General features: G+C 39.9%; 2 protein-coding genes across 7 annotated transcripts in view; one reads left to right on the top strand and one right to left on the bottom strand.

The window, feature by feature from the left end:
- The window catches only part of ryr3 (ryanodine receptor 3), a 113850-nt gene extending 102173 nt beyond the window's left edge, over window positions 1-11677 (top strand). For 5 of the 6 annotated variants that reach the window (XM_026143502.1, XM_026143501.1, XM_026143500.1 and 2 more), the window contains 16 exons: window positions 158-1440; window positions 1541-1593; window positions 1676-1838; window positions 1947-2033; window positions 2429-2629; window positions 2709-2839; window positions 3321-3363; window positions 4140-4267; window positions 4586-4646; window positions 4733-4879; window positions 6016-6150; window positions 6697-6853; window positions 6956-7020; window positions 7938-8038; window positions 8114-8165; window positions 10528-11677. In XM_026143502.1, coding sequence (XP_025999287.1) covers window positions 158-1440; window positions 1541-1593; window positions 1676-1838; window positions 1947-2033; window positions 2429-2629; window positions 2709-2839; window positions 3321-3363; window positions 4140-4267; window positions 4586-4646; window positions 4733-4879; window positions 6016-6150; window positions 6697-6853; window positions 6956-7020; window positions 7938-8038; window positions 8114-8165; window positions 10528-10623 — 2903 coding nt within the window. In that variant the 3' untranslated portion in view covers window positions 10624-11677. The remainder of the gene's footprint in view (window positions 1-157; window positions 1441-1540; window positions 1594-1675; window positions 1839-1946; window positions 2034-2428; window positions 2630-2708; window positions 2840-3320; window positions 3364-4139; window positions 4268-4585; window positions 4647-4732; window positions 4880-6015; window positions 6151-6696; window positions 6854-6955; window positions 7021-7937; window positions 8039-8113; window positions 8166-10527) is intronic. The other variant, XM_026143505.1, reaches the window with a different exon arrangement.
- Window positions 11537-14504, bottom strand: part of aven (apoptosis, caspase activation inhibitor) — a 43303-nt gene continuing 40335 nt past the window's right edge. The window contains exons 4-6 of the mRNA XM_026143508.1: window positions 14318-14413; window positions 13578-13887; window positions 11537-12173 (exon numbers count right to left, since the gene is read on the bottom strand). Coding sequence (XP_025999293.1) covers window positions 12016-12173; window positions 13578-13887; window positions 14318-14413 — 564 coding nt within the window. The 3' untranslated portion in view covers window positions 11537-12015. The remainder of the gene's footprint in view (window positions 12174-13577; window positions 13888-14317; window positions 14414-14504) is intronic.

Below are 14504 nucleotides of genomic sequence, written 5' to 3'. Positions count from 1 at the left end.
GCCTGAAGTTTTAATGTAATTTTGGAGAAAATACCAAAAACAGAAAAAAATAATTGGGCTTTAAAGACTAAATACACATGTACAAAAAAAGTTGTCTTTTAAGTACATATGTCATTGTCTTTGTGTATGATTATAAAATGTGTGCCTTACTTCCCAGGTAATGTGGTTAATGGAACAATTGGAAAGCAGATGGTTGACACCCTGGTGGAGTCTTCCAGCAATGTGGAGATGATTCTCAAGTTCTTCGACATGTTCCTGAAATTGAAGGATCTCACGACCTCTGACAACTTCAAGGAGTATGACCCTGAGTGTAAAGGCATCATTTCTAAGAAGGAGTTCCAGAAGTCCATGGAGAGCCAGAAGCAGTACAGCCAGTCTGAGATCGAATTCTTGCTCTCGTGTGTAGAGGCGGACGAGAATGACATGTTCAACTACAAGGAGTTTGTGGAGCGGTTCCACGAGCCAGCCAAAGACATCGGTTTCAACGTGGCAGTCCTTTTGACCAACCTGTCTGAGCACATGCCGCATGACTCCCGACTTGCCACTTTCTTAGATCTGGCTGAAAGTGTGCTTAGTTACTTTGAGCCTTACCTGGGTCGTATTGAAATCATGGGCAGCGCAAAGCGAATCGAGAGGGTTTACTTTGAGATCAGCGAGTCGAGCCGCGAGCAGTGGGAAAAGCCGCAGGTGAAAGAATCCAAGCGTCAGTTCATCTTTGACGTGGTGAACGAGGGCGGAGAGAGCGAGAAGATGGAGATGTTTGTGAATTTCTGCGAGGACACCATTTTTGAGATGCAGCTGGCCTCACAGATCTCTGAGCCAGAAGTGGTTGAACAGCCCGAAGAGGACGAAGAGGAAGATGGACACAGCATCCTGGAAGAGCTGACTGCAGAGGAAGAGCACGCCCTGGAGTCTGCCTCTGCCTTCACCACCGCATGTCGCTCAGTCAAGAGCAAGATTGCACACGTCCGCCAGATGTTTTCCATTAAAAACATGCGCAAGAAGTTGAAGAAACTCAAGAAGCTGAGCATCAAGGAGATAATCACAGGCTTCTTTGCCTTCTTCTGGATGCTGTTCACTGGGTTTTTTAAGGGTATCTACAGCCTCATCTTTGGTTTCTTCCACGTCATTTGGTCCTCCATGTTTGGTGGAGGTTTAGTCGAGGGAGCCAAGAACATAAAGGTGACGGACATCCTTGGAAACATGCCTGACCCGACTCAGTTCGGCATCCACGGAGATGTGATAGAGGGAGAGAAAGTGGAGGCTATAGAATCATTAGGAAACCTGGACATAGCGATGGCACCAACAGGGGACGTTGTAGAGGTTGACATGATGATGGAGATGCTGAACGCGCCTAAAAAAGAAGGAGGAAAACATGTGGAGCCAGGCCTGGGGGATGTTTGCGAGCTGAGTGCTGAGCCCTCCGCTGATCATAAGAAGGTCCATAGTCACAAACACAACTTAGATATCTGCCTTTAATTCCCCCTTCCATCCATCCTCTCATCTTATATAAATGTTTTTTTGTTTTTGTTCTTTGCAGAAAGCTGCTGCCAAGAAGGTTGAAACCCCTGAGAACGAACCAGAAAAAGCAGAGTGAGTAACACTAAGTGAAATTAAAAGTAATTGTCATCAAAATAAAATTAACTTTAAAGCAAATAAAAAATGATAAATACAGTACAGAGAACCAAGAGAAGGAGGATAAACCAAAGGAGGAAGAGGCTAAGGAGCCAGTGACAGAGGAGAAGCCCAAGACCAGGTCAAGTCAGCCTAAAGAGCCAGCACCTGCGTTCATGTCCAGTATTTTTGCAGTTCTGGATGTCTATCTGAACAAGACGCTGGTAAGTCATCATACTTGGTTTCATTCCTTATGCAGTTATCTCTAAAATGTGGGCACACTTTGAAAGCTATCAATAGTTAGTCTTACTGTGAAACTTCTTTCCTCACAGAACTACCTGGCTCGTAACTTCTATAACCTCCGCTTCCTGGCGCTGTTTGTGTGTTTTGCCATCAACTTCATTCTGCTCTTCTACAAGGTAACTCAAGCGTTAAAGTTTCAGTCAAAGTGGAGCGCAGATTTTCCATAAAACTGAAAAGTGACAAAAGGTGACATGACATGAATATCACAAGTGAATTTGCGCTGCCACTTAAATAAGAAACACAAAACAAGGAAGTCTAAAACAAGTCATTAAAACTTTGACCAAAACTTTCATAAAAAAAGTCTGTTTAGACAGCCTTTAAAACAGCAACGTGTTGAGTGCTGTGTTGTAGCAGAGAGACATCAATCAATAACTCCTGAAAAGCTTCATATCGGTGGAGGCGTTCCCAATGATCATAGAAGTCAAAATGCAAAGATAAAGCTGGAAACATCTGGTAAAAATGTCCCGATATATTCATTATGTGAGTGTACAAGTTATTTTTTGCGCTTCAGGTCACTGGTGAAAGTGATGAAGAAACTGATGATGAAAACCGCTGGGGTGCTGACGAAGAGGATGACGAGAACACGTTCTTTGACATGGATGAGTTTGTGCTTCAGGAGAGCACCGGCTACATGTTACCAACGCTGCGCTTCTTGGCAATATTCCACACCGTCATCTCGCTCGTCTGCCTGGTCGGGTACTACTGCCTGAAGGTGGGGAATGCCTTTGTTTGGCTGAAAATGGTCACTTTCTAAAAGATGCAGTCTTACTGTCCCAGTGTTTTGATTTCAGGTTCCTTTGGTGGTTTTTAAGAGGGAGAAGGAAATTGCCAGAAAGCTTGAATTTGATGGGCTGTACATCACTGAGCAGCCATCTGACGATGATATCAAAGGCCAGTGGGATCGACTTGTAATCAACACCCCGTGAGTTTGTGGCCTTGTTAAAAATGTGGTTTGGATTTTGTTTGAAATTATCTCGTTTAAAAATAGTATATAAATATACGTTCATCTGGACGTAGCGTTTTCCAGATGAACAGAATCAGAGTCAGACTGTTACCTTTATAGCACACAAAGTGCTTTCTACTGTCTTCTTCACCCAGTCACATAAATATTCATACCAGGCTTTTATCTATCCCAAGCACTAAATTTTCCCACTCCGATAAACGCATTGGGTGCGACTTGGTTTTCAGTATTTTGCCTGAGGATGCTTTAACACATGGACTGGATGAACTGGAGATTGAGCCCAGATTGATTGATAAATAAACCAATTCCAGATGGATTTCTGATTCTCATTTATGTCTCCATTTGTTAATTGTCTGATCATTAAATATCTGATATTAGGGTTAAATATTAGACAATATTACAACAGGTGAACTGAGTCTCTGTTGTTCACTTTCCATTACAGATCCTTCCCAAACAACTACTGGGACAAATTTATCAAGCGCAAGGTGAGTGTGGAGGAATGAGATGACCATTTTCCTGGATTAATGTGGGATTAAACCTATTCTTAAATTGAAAACCTTTTCATGCTAGTTTTGAATGATTTTTTTTTAAATTTTCTTCTTAGTTTGGGACTAGGCTTAATCTTCGATGTCAGGGAAGCTGGTTTGCAGGCTGTATTATATTCTAAGCTTGACCCTTTAGCGCGATTAGACTAATGTCGGTGTAGCTCACACTGAATATGGAAAAAACACATATTTGTTTTTCTAAATTGCAAAATCCCCCGAGGGTACTTGTGTTTTAAGGGTGACTAGTGTCACTTTCTCTAAACTGAAATACTAGACAAACTCTCAAACACTTTAGACTTTCTTACCCACAGCTTGGAGTAATAGAAAGCCACTTTAAGCAAAAATACAGTTCATGATTTGTTGGGAGCTATTCGCCTGTTATTCTAAGATTGTTCCCCATCCCACCCACTGTCAGATGACTATGTATGTGTTGACTTTTAAATAAGATAAATAAAGATAGTTTTGAACTGTGAAACATGCAAAGCTGCCCTCGAAACAACTTAAGAATAAAATATGGAGCTGGAGGTGTAGGAAGAGCCTCTAATGGTGGTTGGCGAACAGCTTGTAGATACATTAACGCCACCCTCTGGTGGCAGTTGTGCATTACATTAGATACTACACAGTTAGTTGCATGCCATTCAGTTTTTGTTTTTTTTCATTGCTAGTTAACTTTAACTAGCGAACCTGTTCTCTCCTGTGCTCCTCTATATGTGCAGGTTATTAACAAATATGGTGATCTCTATGGAGCAGAACGCATTGCTGAGCTTTTAGGCCTAGATAAGAGCGCTTTGGACTTTGACCCCACAGTGGAAACTGTTGAGAAAGAAGCGTCCCTGGTATCCTGGTGAGAACACACCTCCCGTTTTCTTATTCCTCCTTCAGAGATGCGCATGCAGTAAACACATTTATATATTACATTACGTGACTCCAATGTTGTAATAGAGTACAGTCAAGGAGGGTTTTTAAGACTCTCCTTGACTAGAGATGAACAATTTTGAAGAGATGCACCTGGTCGTTGGCAAGAACTGCCACAGAAACTACAAAACTGTACCTACTCTTATCTATCTCTATTAACATGACTTGACCAAGTACAAACTCAGTTTTTGTTGATGAGTTTAAATATATATGTAAACACAAACGCCTTTCACTTTGTCATCAACAGGCTGAGCTCCATTGATACAAAGTACCACATCTGGAAACTGGGCGTGGTCTTGACTGACAATGTAAGTTTAAGTCCACATAAAATCTACCATCAGTGTGATGTTCAAAAAGAGCCTCATAAAAAAATATTTACCTTTTCCTCCTCCAGTCTTTCCTGTATCTCATTTGGTACACCACCATGTCTATTTTTGGACACTTCAACAACTTCTTCTTTGCTGCTCATCTGCTGGACATCGCCATGGGATTCAAGACCCTTCGCACCATCCTGTCATCTGTTACTCACAATGGCAAGCAGGCAAGTAGTTTTACCAGCAGAGGGAGCCAGAGTTCAAGGAAAAGCAACAATTGCACAATACAAGCGTTCTACTCGCTTGAACTCAAACAATGAAAGAAATGATTCCTGGTGCATTTTTGGCTCATCTTTAAAAAGTTTCAAAACTGTATAAAATGTATTTGTTTCAGCAAACAATCTTTGTCTGAGTCTATGATACATAACGGAGACCAAACAGGGATGAAAGAACTAGCATCGTGACTCATACTGAAGATAAATATAATCAGATCATGAAAATAATACAAACAAGGAATGGCTCAGAAATCTGCTCCATGGAATATTAGATAAACAGTCATGAGAAATAAATAAAAAGACATAAAACAGTTAAGGACACAAGATTTTGCTTTTATTTTGAGGTTGTTGGAACATTCATGCAGATTTTTCAGGAATAGGCCATTCCTACTGACTCCAAAAGCTGTCAGGAGGTGCCTAAAAACTAACTGCTAAATGAGCAAAGAGATGGATGACAGTATAATGTTTTGGGTTTTTTTTGGTTTTTTATTGTTGCTGTTTGTCTCTTTACTTGATGTTCAACGAAGCCTTCTGCAGAACATGATGGTCTGATTCTGTCGGCTCATCAGCTCAGGCATTTAGTTGCCAAGGCTTGTTAGGGCTTCATCTTTGTCTAATGTAGGAAGACAGGGCACGACCCTATTAACACTATGAAATATGTCAGACTGGAGTTAAAGTTTGCTTCTTTTCAACAGTTTCGACAGTTGGACTGAATGACAGTATATAAAACAGATGGTATACATATGCAAAGCATCAACGGGGAAAGATGATGTGTGATGGCACAAACCTTGGGTCTTGCACTTCTGAAGGTCTTGAAAGTCTGAATACTGATGAAAGCTAAGAAAGTACTTTAGTGCAGAACTTTATTTGAAGAAAAAAAAAAAACCCACAGTAGCATTGACACTTTTCTACAGTCTGACAGAAACTGCAAAAATTACTCTCAAAATTTACAGTCAAACAAAAAGGAAGGCCCCAATTGTGCCTCTGAGACGAGTCTGTCTCCTCTATTGTTGCCTCTAATCGTCACTGAGATTAAAAGAATTTCAGATAAAATGTATCCAATTAAAATGAGTCTCCTCTCCTTTCAGCTCGTGCTGACTGTGGGTTTGCTGGCTGTGGTCGTCTATCTCTACACCGTGGTGGCCTTCAACTTCTTCAGGAAGTTTTACAATAAGAGCGAGGATGAAGACGAGCCCGACATGAAGTGCGACGATATGATGACGGTATGTCTGACCACCTCCGGTGCCTATTCATGTGAAAGTGGCTGAAAATTGAAAAATACCTTTCTTTTGTGGTGAAAATGAAAGACTTCATTCCTTAGCAAGGACACATTTTGAGCTGAAAGAAAAAAAACATGGGGCTTTTAGTTCGAATGGTTGACTTGAACATGTTTGCCTCTTAGCCTTGTTCAGGGTCCAGAGGTAGAAGGTGTCTATTGGACAGCATTTTCTTATCTTTTATAAATTATTTCCTAGTTAATGTTTCTACAAATGAAGCCTCTAAATAGAGTCTTTATACTGGAAGTACAGTAACAGCTTACAGACGATTTTTCATAATCTTTTGTAAAACGTAGACCTTGATGACTCCTTTTTTTTAACCTTACTCTAATAGATGGCTCAGAACCTCCAGCTGCATCTCCAGTGACACTCAGTCTTCAGCCATGTTTTGTAGTTTGAAATATAGAATGAAAAAAGAGAAGTTTCCACTTTCATACTTCCCAGCCAACACTGAATGAGGTGTAGCTTCCTTTAATGCCTGTTTCTCTGTAGTGCTATTTGTTCCACATGTACGTGGGTGTGAGAGCTGGAGGAGGTATTGGAGATGAGTTAGAGGACCCAGCTGGAGACCCATACGAGCTCTACCGCATCCTGTTCGACATCACCTTCTTCTTCTTTGTCATCGTCATCCTGCTGGCCATCATCCAGGGTACGTGAAACTATTTCTCATTATCTGCGTTTAAGTTAAAAACCACACAGGTCTTTGTTTTCTTCTCATGCTCCTCTAACAGAGAATTGCACCTTTCTTCAGGTTTAATCATTGATGCCTTTGGTGAGCTGAGAGACCAACAGGAGCAGGTGAAAGAAGACATGGAGGTAAGACTCTGCTCTAGCCAAGCTGTCTGTTGCCAGCTATATTGTTGCTTCAGTAAGTGACAGTATTCCCTTCCTGCTTTATGTGAGTGAAGGAGCATGAACACAGGAAGCAATTTATTTGCCTCCATCGCTCTTTAGCTGATGGTTTTTGCAAACAGACCTTTGATACCTGTTTGTCCTCTAATGCTTTTACAACCCCATCATAACTTTAATGACCGGAATCCTGTGTTCTCATTGGTGGTTCAATTGTTTGTCTAAAAATAGAGAAAAGTTTAACTTGACTTTTAATCACCGGTGATTATTTCACCCATCGTTGCGTGAAGTTGACAAATATCATTGACTTTAAACAGTCTCTGGTCACTACACTGCTGGTGATGTAATAATCCTATAGTCAGTCAATCCAACTCGAATTGTTTTTGAGTGTTTTCTTCATTAGTTAGTTTATCCCCTTGTGCCACAGACTAACTTAATTGTCTAATTAATTGTCTATTCCTGTGAGCCACACTGTGCAGAGGAACAAAACTGGCACAAATAAATAAATGTGCTGATAAATTAACTGAGAATAAATATTACAAATAACTGCAGGCAATAATTAATTTAGGCATTTTTCTCCTATTTCTCTGTAATATAATGTTTTATTGCTCCAATTGTTTTATTCTCTCAGTTGTACGACACTTTGGTCAATACTTGTTGTTTTTAAATGTTGATAAGGTGACTTGACCAGAATGTATGGCAAACTTTTTTCTTGTTTTGCATCTATTTGCATTTGTTTCCATTTTAGCTTTCAATAATTCAAATTATTGTTCTTTTAACATATTTCACAAGAAAAAACTGATTAGCAGAAATCTACTTGGCAGGTTCAAATAGGATGATGACAGTCATCACTAATTTTCGATCCCCACTCACTTGTCTTCCAGACCAAATGTTTCATCTGTGGAATTGGGAATGATTACTTTGACCGGACGCCTCATGGCTTTGAAACTCACACCTTACAAGAACACAACCTAGCCAACTACCTGTAAGTACAGAAATATGACCAAACGTAATGTGACTGAAGTTTTCCCCCTTTAACACTTGTGCCTCCTGTCTGCAGGTTCTTCCTGATGTATCTGATTAACAAGGATGAGACTGAGCATACGGGTCAGGTATGTGAGCGAACACCAGTCTGTAGTATTTGGTCATTTTAAACACGATATGCATAATCTGCCGTCTGTGACCAATCTCAAAAGAACAAAAGGAAAAACTGGAATGTAACAGACTCTAACTTCAGTAGGTTTACTTATGCAACATATCAAGTGGGTTGAAATGTTGCACAAGGTACAGCTTTGCTGGAGAAAGAAGCAATGCGTGGGCTTCCTTTGACTTCTGATATTAAGTTGTTATTGTTGTGCACCTGAGATTCAACTTGGTTTTCTGTTTGATGTTCGTGTACTTTTTCTTAAGATACAAATTTAGCAAAGAAATAGAAAGCTTGCAGTTGTTATTCCTTTAAGCTGCAAAGGACCGCATTCAGCTACTAGGAGTGAATAAGTCACAAAAACAGTGTAATCACTGACATGCCGTTGAGCTACATCCTTAATCTGTCTACTGACGGGATATATAGTCACTGCAGGTGGGATGAAACTATTTCACAACATCATATATCATCATAGTATTAATGCAACTAAACAAGTGTTCTATCGTTTGCAGTCAGACCATCTGAAATTTGTGACACAAAGGGCCAGATTTACTATGCAAGGCTTATTACCATGATAGTGCAATTGCAAAAACGTAATGATGGGAAGGAAAAGTTCTGAGGCTAATCTGCTTACAAGCCACCGATTTATAAACAAGAATGCAGTCAGTCTATTCATGGGCCAAGAACAGACAGACCTGATGAGGGAGCATGAGCAAGTGACTAATGTGCTAACAAAAGTACTGCATAAACACAGACACGCGTTCCTCTCTTAAAAAAAATAAATAAATAAATAAGACAAACTGAACGTCTTTCATATAAGGGCGAAATCTTCTGCCAGAAATTACTGCCGCCTGCGTTTGGTCCTGAGGTCTGAGACTCAGGTGGCGCACAGGATTCATCAAGAGGAGGGCTGCGTCATGATCCTGTTCTACTGTATAAAAATGTAATCTGCGTAACGGCCGATCTGCTGTTATAACAATGAACACAGACTATTTATTAGGTACACATTGATAGTACCAAGGTGGACCCTCCTTTGCCAACAGATTTTGTTCCATATTGACTTGATGGCATCAGCTACACGCCCGTGATATGAATCTCAAATTCTCAGTTCCGGATTAGATTGAGACCTGATAACATTAGAGGTCATTTCAGTACATTAGACTCACTGTTACATTCAAGAAATCAGCTCAAAATGATGTTGAGACATGGCATGATGTGCTGTTAGATAGCAGCCATTAGAAGACGAGTACACTGTGGTCAGTGACACATTGGGGGGGGCAGACATGGTTAACACTAATACTCTGGCATGCTGTGGTGTTCAAATTAGTTGGTTTAAGGGGCCCAAAGTGTGTTAACAAAATATCTCCCACACTATTAAGCCATCAACATCGGGCTGACCCACTGATATGAGACAGGGTGGATACTTTCACATTGTTTATGCTAAATTCTGACCAGTATCGAAATATTGCAGCAGAAATTGTCTTGACCCTGTCTGCTGAGTCATTGCCGTGTGATTGGCAAATTAGATATGTGTTCATGTGGCTTAATGCACATCGCTTTTATTTTCTGCATGCGGTGTGACACTGTAGATAATTACTATAGTCAATATTACATATCGTAACATTTAGACATTAATCAAACAAACTAACACACTTTAATATATTAATACTTCAATATGGTGTGTAGGAGTATATAGGAGTCTAAAAAAAAGTGTACACTGTTGATAAAAGACAAACAGATGTCTGTATAATATATTGATCTCTATGTAGAAACGTGACCAAGCTTAAAGCACTGAAAACTGCTCCACTCCCTCTAAAACAAGATGCATCTATGTGTCTTCTATTGGGATTATTAGTTAATCCATTTCATGTGGGACCCAGAGTTCCAGGAGAAATTCTGGCACTGCACTCCGAGCTCTGAGGCATCCACCTGTGCAAGATACGCACCCAGTCTCTCCCACTCTCCCATTCTCATTTCAAATAAATGAACAGTCCTTGCGGCAACTATCACAACCACATCAAGTTCAAAATAAGATGTGCTTTTTTCTACGTTGGCATGCATGCATGCAATAACGCAAGCCACAGAAACACCTGTGTCCACATCTTTGACTTGCAAAGGTGACTCTGCGCCTCTTTAGTAAAAGCACGACAGTAGCTTCTTAAAGCCAAAGGAGGTTTTTGTGATGACGCAGATTGTAGGTAAATCTGGCCCTAACAGTTTTCTGAGGACAGAGGTCAGCAAGACCGAACAGTACAAAAAGATCTGTGAATGAGTATAACCAAAACCATGTGCAGCCGTGGACCCTTTAAATCATTCCCTTCCCTTTTCAGGAGTCATACGTGTGGAAGATGTACCAGGAGAGATGCTGGGACTTCTTCCCCACTGGAGACTGCTTCCGTAAGCAATATGAGGACCAGCTGGGTTAGAGCGGGTCGCCTCGTCTGCTGCTCTGAACCCCAATCTCCACTTTGCTTCTACCTGGAAAAAAGACATTGAACTTGACTTCACCCTGTTACCAGAACACACACCGTCATAGTGTCGAAAAATGTAAAGAGGAAAAAAAAATCTGAATTCTGACACAAACGCAAAACATAACGACTCTAAAATTTACAACTGACGATTGGACATTTCGGGTTTGCGTGTTCTTCGTTGTTACTGAAATAGTCTCCTGCCACTACGCCTCTTTTATGCAAATAATTCTTTTAATTCTGATTCACATTGCCTTTTTTCACTTGCTTAACCCCAACCTGCTGCACAATTTGTTGTTTGTAGACATCTGATAATTGTGAAGGGTTACAGCATGACAACTGAATGTCAGAATATGCACAATTTCTAGATTAGCGCCAGGATGTTACGGTCACTTCCTACCCAAACCACAAGTGAATGGATGTGTGCTGCTAGTAATGATCTAGTTAACATCCAAAGAGTGAGACCTGATTTGCCTTTCAAAGCTGGTTCAAACCTGTCTGATGACATGAAGATGGTTCTTCCAGGACCAGAGACAACTCTCACTTTAGGTGTTTATCAAGTGCCGATGTGCCTTATGGAAAAAAAAAAAACTATGCAAAAGAGAAAAAATATCATTTTTGCCCCTCCTAACACAAGCAGTGCTCTGTTCTGGATTAGCTATAAGCAAATTTAGGTAAAGCTAGTTTTGGGCTTTTACATTTAAAAAAAAGAAAAAAAAGAAAAAGAAATATTTGTTGTATAATATCTAGATGATCCTTGTGTAAATGTTGCTTAGTTTGGTTTTGTTCCTGAACTGTGGTGTCCTGCCCACCTGCACTTGTTTCTACAGTAGAGGAACCCCACAACAAACGGACAATTAAACAGCAAAACTTGGGTTGAGAATTTATTGACGACAAACTGGTTACCCGCTCTTGTCTGGCCATTTATATGTATGTAGTAGCTTTGGTAAACTGCACTTCTTTTTTGATGAGGGGAAGAAAATGAATAAAGTAAGTGACGCAGTGAACCAAACGTGTCGTCTGTGACCTCTTTCACTACCCGTCTGTCACCAATCCTCTGAAGCAAAACACTCCAGAGTCAAAACTTTCACAGGGAACAGAGAATTCTCTCTGAAACAGGGTGTGCTCCAGGAACGTTTTGACATACACTCACAAATGTTCGAGATGTACTGTCCCAACCTTTACACCTCCAAAACAAAACATATTGCCTCTCTTACAGCACGGGGGGGGGCAGGTCCGTGTGAAACGAGGAAGCATCAAACTTTAGCATCATAAACTTCCAGGTGGACGTAATTTTTCAAAGGATGGAAGTTGAAGCGATTGAACTGCCATGACCAAGTTCCCTGAGGGTCAGGAGATCATGCTGTCGAGCCAGTCCTCCAGGTCTTCCTCAGTCATTTCCTGTTTGCTGGGCGCAGACTGTGGAGGTGCGATGTCTTTGTCCTTCATCACCTCCATCATCTTCTCTTCTATTGGCTTTGCTGTCACGTCTTTCACTTCCTCACATTCTGCAGGTTAATAACATGATGGGAGACATATTTTTAGTCTTTCCTCTAAACTTGCCTTCTGCTAAGTAATTTTAACTTTATTATCTGTGCTTTGATTACACCACATGTGAATATTGCAATCATGCAAAGCATAAAATCAACAACCATCCAGCGTCTCTAAAACTCAGTAACATTATTATATTTAAAATACTAAGTGTTAAAAAAATTAATACTTCTGTGGTATGAATCTCTGTTTCAGAGTTATGAGCCGGTAAGTGTTCAGTGCAACTGAAAAATTTGCTTTCAAGAAAATGTCTTAATTTGCTGCTTAATAAATATCCAGCTATTACTGCAAATAGCTGGATATTTTTCAATATGTAAAGAACAACCTGCTTAGTCTTCAATTTTTTTTGCGTTAACATTAGGCTTTAAACATTGCCCAAAGTAACTTGTCAGCACAAAAGGTGGAAGTTAACATCCTTGGTAGCTTATCTTATCTCTCTAGTAGTTAATCTAACACCACGTGTGTGTGGGGGGGGAAAAAAAAAATCCTAAAATTGTAGGTTTTTTTGTTTTGTTTTGTTTTTTGTTAAAAATAAATACTTAAAAAAATAAATAAATGTATTTACATGCTTAGGTCCATGTTGCCTGACCGCCTGGCAGGGTAAAGATAATAAGCGATCAGTTTTTTACGGCTGAGGGGTAAAAACTAATTAAAATAAAAATATGTAGGAAAGATCCTTAGTGTTAGTATTTTTTTTTAGTTGGGTACAATTTTATTACATCTTGCCTAATGAGCCATTGATGGCTGTTTATTGAGACTCTGGATGTCGGTGAGTCAAATGCTTTCAAAAAGCAGTTTTTCTTGTAATACCTGTACTGATTTTTCCAAATGTTGCCTACAACACATGACCGTCATACAATAATAACTAAAAACGCTAAAATGAGCCCAATAATCTAAACTAAAACCAAACAATTTCAACAATAAAAAAAACAAAAATCCACTCTGCAAATTAGCTGAAACTAAACTGAATAAAAACAAAAACAAAAACAACTAGTCAATCCAAAATAATAAAAAATAATAATAACTCTATTAAGATCTATAGCTATCGAATCTTTAGGTCCCAAAGTTTCACAATGGCCACTTTTAAGGTTAAACTGCTAGCATGCCATGTTTTGTTTACTCTTTCCAGTTAAAAGATTATGATCTCACACAACTGTCAAAAAGATATATGTTGTGCATGACAAAGTAAATATACAGTATAATATTATTAATGAATTTCTTTCTTTACACTAAGCTAACTGAAGCTTACTATTCTCCACACAGACAAGACAAGACGAGAGCGACATTAATCTTCTACATTTCCCCCAGGCTATCACACATCGCTCAACGTGCAGGGACAGACTATCATTAAATATACTTGCCCTTCTCTTTAACAGCGCTCTCCATTTCTGCACCGCTGACAGGCTCGTTTCCTACATCACCTGACACTGGTTTCTGTAAGTTGAGCAGGTTGTCCAGCTCTTCATCAGCATCATCCACCAGAGTCTCAGTAGCAGCAGCTGAGGAAGAAAGCTGTGAGCCTGAGCCCCCCACTGGGTTTGCATCCACGGGGACTTTCTGGCTGATGCTGAGGCTTTTTGAAGCTGTGGATGGAGGTGTGAATTTGGACATTTTTGGCACTTCCTGTTTAGGTGCTAGAGTCATACTGGGCAGCTCTACTGGTGCTGAGACCTGAAACATCAGGTAAAGTAAAAAAAAAAAAAAAAAAACAGCTCTTGTCATGCATGTCTCTGAGAAAAACACAAAGATACAGAAGCCATATTTTCTTTTTTCTCAGAAGGTAATCAACACAGTGTATTAATCTACTGGGTGAAAATAACCAGACATGTATCAATAAATACAAAAAGGTCAGTCTATTGTTTTATTTTTATATATACTTAATTTAACCTGACATGCCTCCATGCCATATCTTGCAACCCTAAATCCCAAAAAGTTGGGATGCTGTGTAAAATGTAATACATGAATGCAATGATTTGCAAATAAAATCTTTTGTTCACAGAAAACAGAAAACCTAATTCCTCCATATAAACATATTTGTGGTTAAAGTTTACCTCCCGAACAACACCCAACCACAGTGTGCTGGGCATCAGCTAACACTTGCCTGAATCAACTCGGGCTCCAGGTCGAGTTTCTGATGCAAAGGCACTTCTTGAAGAATCTGGGTAAGAGCTGGGAGGTCCAAAACAATCCCTGCCATCTGGAGAACAAATGAGAACACAGACTGCAAACAAATGTTTGTATCTACAGAGTTTAGGTGAGTGAGAGCACTATCAGATTCAAAGTCTTCA

This window comes from Astatotilapia calliptera, chromosome 15 (genome assembly GCF_900246225.1).
Source record: "Astatotilapia calliptera chromosome 15, fAstCal1.2, whole genome shotgun sequence".
NCBI lineage: Eukaryota > Metazoa > Chordata > Actinopteri > Cichliformes > Cichlidae > Astatotilapia > Astatotilapia calliptera.
The sequence above is the reverse complement of the archived record's forward strand: the minus strand, read 5'-3'. Positions and strand labels throughout refer to the sequence as shown.